General features: G+C 39.3%; 1 protein-coding gene across 1 annotated transcript in view; it reads right to left on the bottom strand.

The window, feature by feature from the left end:
* Positions 1-8,475: 8,475 nt before the first annotated feature.
* The window catches only part of LOC145468585 (uncharacterized), a 1,041-nt gene continuing 644 nt past the window's right edge, over positions 8,476-8,872 (bottom strand). The window contains exon 1 of the mRNA XM_081452320.1: positions 8,476-8,872. This exon is cut by the window's right edge and continues 644 nt beyond it. Coding sequence (XP_081308446.1) covers positions 8,476-8,872 — 397 coding nt within the window.

Here is an 8,872-nt window from a genome sequence, read left to right as displayed (position 1 = left end):
TTATTTGACAGAATATCCTTCTTCTGAAAACCGCCAATTGTAACAAAGATTTCGCATGGTGAAAATCGTTTTTATTAATAATTTTAAGACAGTGAACGCTAATTGGATCGCCGTTCGTAATTGTCTTAACAATATTGATTATTTTATCCTGAGAGGGTTTTCGAAATGTTTAAATTATTTTGAACAGGTTTCGACATCTACATTTTAATTATTTTAGGGTGGAAACAACTTTAAATCGTAGGAAAGAAAATAAAAAGCAGGTCGAAAGCTGACTGCTATGAGACGCGCGTAATAAATTTATTTTTAAGACCGTCGGTAATATAAAAGAAGACAAGCTATTCTCCATTGAACGCTGATTTCAATGATAGCAGTAAAGTTGGCCTTCGTGGCATGTCCATGTCGATGCATATCGAGTTTTCTTCAATTCCAACCGAATGTTTATTACTCCAGATGCATATGCAGCAGACAGCTAAAGCTTTGCGAGGAAATCAAGAGGCTTAAGTTGGAGGACGAAACTACCTGCTCAGAAAAAAAATAAACGATCAGTTAGCGGGGGAAGGAATTGGTATGATGTTGTCATTTCAGTCTATCATATTCCAAATCATGGCCAGGAATACAACAAATTGTAAAAATCCGCGTCTTCGCTACGGTTCAATGCTAAAATTTCTCTTAAAATTAAGATTGGAAGGAGGGAAGAGAGAAGTGAGAAGTGTGTTTTGAAATTTCTCAGGTTTGAAAAGCATATTCGAAAAAGCTCCGTTTTCGTAACGGATTAGCTGTGGACAATAGGTCCTCACGGGGTTTTACCCTAGAAATAAGGCTGCGCTTTCAAATTTTTCCGGCCTAGTGTGAATGGGGCCTCATTTGACAAAAATTTTTGAACTTTGTCTTTTTAGTTTTTACGAGCCGACGACCAAAGCTTTGTTAGTCAAAGCAATTACCATATTAAAAGCAAGGTATTTTCAAATGACTGGTTTTCGAGAAAATAAAATCACTATCTTGGATTTGTTTCCTTACTGATAACTGCGTGGAGCGAAAGCGAACACGAAACAAACGAGCATGGAGCATTCGAGTCTAGTATCCTGTGCACAAGGAAGGGACAGCGAAACAAATTAGACCCAAATTGATTGCGTTAAAAAGTTCATGTGACTGTAATCCGAAGCGCGTGGCCTGAAGATCCTTGCCGCTATGAGTGAAATTCAAGTGGAAAAAATAGTGAAAACAAAGCTCACTAAAAGCGAAATTGAGCGACATTTATCTCATAACCAGACATAACGAGCAAGTGAAACACTATAGTGAAGTCAGGTAAACAGTCTTATTCATAAACTTTTCATATTATTAGCTTTTGAATACATTTATTTTATATAATTATTCCAGTACAATATTTGCCGATATTAAATCTTTCCACTATCAGTCCGCTTGGACGCACATAACACGAACTTTAGATACCTGTGTTATTTCGCATGTTCCAGCAATCCTCGATTACGTAGTCATCACAGCCATCATTACAATAATTTAGCCGAACCTAATGCATAACTTATTATAACGTATTTTACAAGCAGTTTTTACGTTGCCTGAAAATCGCTGATATTTCGATGTGTTTTGGTTTACACTAAATAAAGTTCGGCGAATTAAGTTCGACGTCTGAATCAACAGGTGTACTTTTGATAATTTGGGTCGGTCCAAATTCGAATTAAGTTCGGCTCATGAAAAGTTCGGCGTCTGAACTGGGCCTTACTTTCCTCCCGACATTTAAAAGTGATTGTAGACGTTGTGTACAATCTTAACCTGAATCACAACAGTTGAAATAAGAAAATAAACCCCATCGAAACACAGTTTATAGTAAAATGTATCGAGTTACTCAGTGGAAAATATAAGAATCCCTAAACCTCCGGCGCAACTAAACCAAAACCTAGACGATGAGAGTAAGTCTGTGGTATGCATTACGAAAATTATATTTCACTTACGATAAACTTGTCAGAAAAGCCTAAGATCAGGATAAAAGTAGAACTATACAGATATACAATCCTTTGAAATGACCGAATTTATTTGCTCATAAAGCAAGATAGTATACTCCTATTTCAGTAACATCTACGCCTTTAATTTCCTGTGACGTTTTCAGAAATATAAAACTAAACATGATGATCCCTGAAAGCTGTTCTAGTTGTTCTCGGATTCAAAATAAACCCCCATCGATCAGTGGCGCTTAGTGTAAATCGCAACAGATTTATATCAAGCTAGATGTTTGTTCTAGAAATAAAGAAATATTCATATTCATATTGTTTGCTTTGATGTCTAAGTCCAGGTTTACCCAAACCCTGGATAATCACCCAGGAGATTTAAGTAGTTAGATGTAAAACACATTTAAATCACCTGTTGTCCCATGCGAAGAACTGAAACGCACTTGCCGATTAGCAGAGAATATGCGACTGGTAAAAATCGCTTTTTTCTTACGGTATTTTAAAAGGCACATAACTTTCAATATCCATTGGTTCAAGCTATGAAGCAAATTTAAAAACAGTTAAGTATTAAGTACGCATTTAAAACCGCTTCTACTAAACGGAGAGCAAGGTTGGTTTCAAGGGCGAGCACAAACTAGTCTTCTTTGCGTTTTACTTCTGTACTGATGAGAAACTTGATTGCTTCCTTTATTCCAGTTTACTCTCCCTAACCCGAAACCTCCAAACAAAACTTATTTAAAAATAGTGGGATAACCGAAAAAAGAAAAACGACGGTTGCTATGAAATGAAGCGGGCACTAACCTTTGCATAATGACCTTTGGAAGATAACCATGTTAAAAATGCGTATTAGCTTGTTTTGACTGCCAAAGCTTTGTGTTAAAGGAGTAGGTCACTCCAAAACCGTGTATTTTTTCCATCACTAATAAAAAGTTCACATTGAGTTGAGTTACTCACCGTTGTTTTAGCTTCTGAAGTGGATGCGATCCCAATGAAAAAGAAGTGAAAAGTTCGACACCGGGAGCCGCTATTTTGAAAGAATCTTGAAGGCCAGGCCGCATATCCGTGACGTCATTCCATCCGAATTGGCGCCGCAAAGCTCAAGAAGGAGGTCATTGAAGAAAAATGCTTTCCGACAATTTTTCAACGGAAGGCTCTTGTAAAGGCACGTATTGCAAGCGAACGGCGCATCGCAAGGAACGAAAAGAGGTAGCTATCAGTTACACTTTTAATTTTTAAAAATATTTTTGCCCGGCAGAACTGTCGTTGACTTGACTGGGTAAATATTATTTCTGCGCAAGAAATTGAAGCTCCTCGCTGGACTACAGGGCTCGAATTTCAAGAAAAAACCTTGGGGCCAGTTGGCCCCTAAGTTTTCAGGTTTAGTCGCCAGCACAAGTATTTTAGTCGCCAAAAATTTTCGACCCTTCAGGCAATACATTTTCACGAAAAAGACGCTAAAACGGCGCGAATCACGGGTCAGTTTCATGTATAATCCGTTCGTCGCCTTTTTCTCTATAATAACTGGGAAAATGGCTGAATTAAATTCTTTTCTTCATTTACCAGTCTTACCAGTATTTACAAAAAAGGCTTCCATGTTGCAAGCTTTTAATTCATTATATTTCGTAGACTGGCGCTAGGGTTTTCGTGTTTTCGTGTTCATTGATGCATAGCGACTGCATGCGTTTTTTGGAAGTGATTTATTAAATTTCTTAGGGTACCGTGGGAACTTCAAATGCCCTACAGATTTCTTTAAAATTACAAGTCAGACTAAGCCCGTACGGTTTTCTTTTATCGAAAAAGTATTTTTTCGCTTTATAAATCTCTTGTGTGGGCCAAATTCAGAGCGTCTTTAATAATCGGCCTTGACAGCCAGGGATGAGGTAAACTACTTACAAATTTTTAAATGCTGTCTAATTTGATTTGGAATACATCGGAAGAAGTAGTTAACTGTACATCAGTCCTATCTACATATCGACAATTACCGATAACAAGTCCTGCTATAGCGAAATCCGATATCCGCATGTAAATAATATTTTGTACGAAATGTGTTACAATTTGTTTTCAATTTTATCAACACGATTCATCATTAATTAAGGACAGTTTTTGTGCATTCACATCATTTTTAGGAATTATAGTTGCTAATGAAAGCACATCTACGGTAAAAAATGAAGCTTTAATTTTACTGCATGCTTTGTCAAGTAACGAGGCGAGTAAACACGACACATGCGATACGGATAAACACACTAGCAGAGTGAATTTTCCCTCATCAGCTAATGTTTACGTATGTAAAAGTTGCATATACTTTTTTTCTTCTATCCAAATTATATTACATATGCTTAGCTTTCCAAAAATACAAATTACAATTCTCACAAAAAATCTCATGTAATGATAAGGAATGTGGTCAATGTGGTCAATGATAAGGAATGTCCGATGTAGAGTCAAGACTGCTACTGTGCAAAAGTGTATCGTTTCTACTATAATAATACGAAAAAAAAAATCTGGGCAATTAAGGTTCTCACAGCCAAAAATCAATAGCTCGCGATAGTCTTTTGCATAATTTGCATAATGTGGTATGTTCAAAGAAATCTATTGTTGAGCACACTGGTCTGCTTTTGTTCAATATTTGGGCCATAATCTGCAGGGAAGACACAGAAAGGGGGTTAATCCAAGTGTTTATTCCAACTTCTTCTTTCGATTACTCACAAGTTACACAAAAGTAAAGAAACAGTCTGAAATATATGTTCCAAGTGCAATAGACTGAATACGCTATTACGTGACTGATGATTGTTTTTGACTCTTCAACTTCATATACAGTCTACAACGGTCTACATTTAACTTTATAAGTCATGATTGGGGAACATAAAGGTCTTTTATTTATCAATATATTTTCGGTGAAAAATACAACGGATACATGTCATTGAAACTTACAAGTTTGGTTTCCAGAATCTAACGTACATGCATGTCGGTTTGAAACCTCCCACACAATTGCCATTGTAGGAAGGTCGCTGTAGACTACTACTTCAACCAAGCCAAAGTTTGAACACCAAACATCACACATCACAGCTTAACCGGAAATGTACTTATATACTTGCTTCCATTTCCAAACAGAACACCGTCTGACTAGTGATATCAATATTGTAGACAAATACACAAATCCCACAACTGTAGTGTACAGTTTTCAAATTTAGCGACGATGCTCGGTTGTCGCGCATTGTTTTCTTGCATTTTCAACCATTTGAGTTGCAGACCACAGCTCCGACTCCCGATCTGATATTTGGACCAATCTGTACTCGTTCAAATAAGAAATAGTTGCAAGAGGCCGTTACAAAATGCAGACAATCTTGGATGACAAAGGAGCCCCTTAAAGGTCCTTAAATATGATCCCCGGATGTGCTCTATTTAGAAGACGTCGACATATGTATTCATTTGTTCCCCGCTTAACGTCCACTGGACGTTTAGGTAGACCCTCTCTCCTCTTCTTAACTTCCGCTTGGAATTTTGCCACTCAAATAGTCACTACAGATGTCAAGATGTCAACATATTGAATTTAAAACGTAAAGGAAACTTTTATTAATCAACTTAGCGGAGAGGATCACAATCATCAGTACTAGACCGAGGGAGACCGCCATGGTTTCAGACGCCTTCACCTAGGGGCCAACGGCAGGTCCATCTCCTAGTGCTTCAAGTGTCTTAGAGTCTTACATCACTTTTGGAAGGATTTTCCAACCGTTTGTCGATCGCGCGGGCAAGTGAAAACTTCCTATATTTGTTGTGTGCCGCGCTAACATGAAGTGAGCTTTCTTAAAATTTATCTTTCTGCTTTTGGTCAAAAATGCCCCACACTAACATCCAAATATTGACTTGCCCTGCCCCCACCCATAAACGACCAGTGGACATGAATCGGGAAACAAGAGAATGTATCGACGGCCATCTAGTTAACCTGATCTAATTGACCTTTAGAAACAGGTATTACTTCAGTTTTGTTTAAGTTACGTTGTTAAAGAACAGGAGCAGTCTTTCACAATATCTTCGAGAAGAGAGATGTAAGGGGCTTTCTTCTGCTGATCAGGTGGCATTGAGATGCTCAAGTTTTCACAGAGAAGTTTTAACACCCCAAGTTTGAGTTTCCGCAGGGTGTTGTCTTTGACCATGGAACAGATGTTGTACTGGTCGTAACTCACAGGATGCTTGACATTCAGTGCGGTCATCACAGCCTCCTTTGCAGAAGAGAAGTTTTGCTCCTCTTTCATCGCAATGATATCTGGATCGCCGGAAATATCTTCTGGGATGGTTTGCTGCCTTATTTTGGCGGCCATTCGGGAGAAAAAAGAAGCCACTTGTTGAGCTGTTAGGAATTCAGATACTCGAAACAGGCGCTCGCCATTGGACGCTCGTGCTCTCCGCATTTCTTTTGCAACAGTCTCCGCATCAACCTTCATACCGCTCTCCTGGCCAATGTTAAACTTTGCCTCAAGATATTGCCGCTGCTCTTCGTTGAAGCGATACGCTTTCTTCGCCTGCTTTAATGCCCATCCTTCAGATCGCGCTACAGGAGACTCGGTCGCAGAAGAACTGGTTGCAGTTATTGTTGGCAACGAGCTTTCACCTTCCTGGAGTATTGTAGCATATTTCAACTTTGCCAGGTCGAGTAGAGTTTCTCTCTCGATTGCCTTGCTGCATGTTCCAAATGTAATGTGTTTTTCCAGTGAAGAGTGCCTTTGGAAAGCACGTGTGCAACCCTCTTTAGGACATAGGAATATTTGCTTATCGGCTTCACTATCGTCTTCTTCTTCTGGCTCTTCTACGGAGATTGAAGAAACCTCTTTTCGCCTTGTTCGAGGAGCCACCTGTCTAAAATCTCCAAGAGTGAAAGAACTCGAAATGATAAGAATATGTATCTTCAATTAAGATGATGATAAAGATGATGATAATGATGATGATGATGATGACGACGATAAAATAAGTTAAATCATTATATACTTTATTATATGGCTGTGTCACACAAGGACTGGGAACTACCGAATTCACGAATTTGATTGGCTGAAATCGATATTGACCGCGGTCTAGATTTTCCCATCTAGACCGGCATCTAGACCGGTTTCATTTTGCGTTGAAAAAGTAGCAAACTACAAAAATACAAAAATGTTCACCATTTTCTTTTATTTTCTGCTCATTCATTTATAGAAGTGCCAAAAAGCCTGATGACAAAAAAACAAAAAAGTAAAGAGGACGAGCAAATTTCGGCAGGTTTAAGTTAAGCTCATCTCCGTTTGCAAGCAAAATGTCAACAAACCAATTACATTAAACGAATTAAAGTTTTCTTCCTTGCCATATAACAAACAACTTATTAACCGAAATTTTCTGTTGCGGTCCGGTGATTTCAGTTTCTCCGAGACGATCTAGTACAGCCACACGAATCCCAGGGATACCACCGTGAGAGAGAATCGCCTTCTCCATCTCTTTCGCGTTGGTAACATTGTTATCCTCGTTAACAAACCTTGTAATGTGTCCTTTGACAGTTGCAGCCATACGATCAGCTGGTCCCTTTCCTCCTTGGAGATCTGAGAAGCCTACCTCGGCGACTTGTAATCCTGTTGCCTTCTCTATTGCTGGCACTGACAAGATAGCTGCTGTACTATGGTAGCAGCCTGCGTTGTCTTGGCGGGAAAATGCTTTCTGTATCTCTGGATGTTCTTCTTTCAAGGTTTTCAGGACATGTGCCATGATTGATACTACAGCTGAGCTTCCTTGGGTGTAGTTCTGGATAATATGGATGAGTCCTTGAGACTCCAACTGATTGTTGTGACGGCGAACTGCTACAGATATGTGCCAGGAAATTCCCCGTTTCCCAAACCAGTCAGACTGTGACTCGCGGTATTTTCTGGGTAGAAATTTCATGGCCCAGTCCTGCGTAATAAAGACCGATTCGGTGTTCAGCTTTTGAAGGATTTCTAATCTGGATTGATCTTGTCTCACTGTGCGGAGTTGGTGCGCCCTCCACGCTTGAATCATATCTTTGCTGTGCTGTGCAAGGTATAGAGCCTCGTCCCTGTCATCTTTCGATAGAAAGGAAGCCTGCCCGACGAATTCATAGATTTCATCTAACACAGAAGTCAGGTCGTCACATTCTGGGCAGTTCTCCTCATGGATGTGCTGGCATTTCCCTCTAAACGAGCTGTCACGAGGGTCACTCAGTGCGTATACCATACAGTGATCGGGTATGGAAGATTCATCAGTTACATGCACCTGTAAAGAAATGTATTTTTATTTATTTTAGAAATTAACCTCTAACATTACATCAGTGATCAGCAAAGTAAATTAAAATAAGTAATAAATGTGAAAATGCTTGAAACAATTATAAAGGACGAATTTACTATTAAACAATTATGACAGGAACCATAATCATAATCATAAGCCATAATTATGACAGGAGCCATAATCGGGGACTGTCAAAACTTTATCTAAATCCTCTTCACAGACACTTCGAAAACGCTAAGAAGCGGCCGTCATTTTGTTAACAAGTGCACGCTGTTACGCCTACCTTTTGATCACTTAAAGCTTCATTTACCTTGAAGTCTCCCTTTAGGTAGAGTTTTCCATTCTTCAGAGTCCTCTGCCATCTTTCTAAAGTCGCAACGGTGACCAAGTGCAAATATTGCTGTAACAAATTGGCCAGATCATCAAAAGCTGAAGCGCCATCAGCTGCAACGTAATCCAGGCCTTGGAGGCTCTTTTTGACCGTTGCGCTACACGCAGACAATATCCGAAGCATCGTTCTCTGGCTGAAAGGAATAAAGCCGACCTCTTGACAATACTGCTTGTATTGGGAGGTTATTCGTTCCGGTATAAGAGCTCGAACGAAATTCGGCACTTCCAGCACGTTGCCGTTTGATAGGCGTAAACACTTCTCG

Source organism: Orbicella franksi, chromosome 14, assembly GCF_964199315.1.
Source record: "Orbicella franksi chromosome 14, jaOrbFran1.1, whole genome shotgun sequence".
In the NCBI taxonomy this organism is placed as follows: domain Eukaryota; kingdom Metazoa; phylum Cnidaria; class Anthozoa; order Scleractinia; family Merulinidae; genus Orbicella; species Orbicella franksi.
This window is presented reverse-complemented; position numbering and strand designations above follow the sequence as displayed.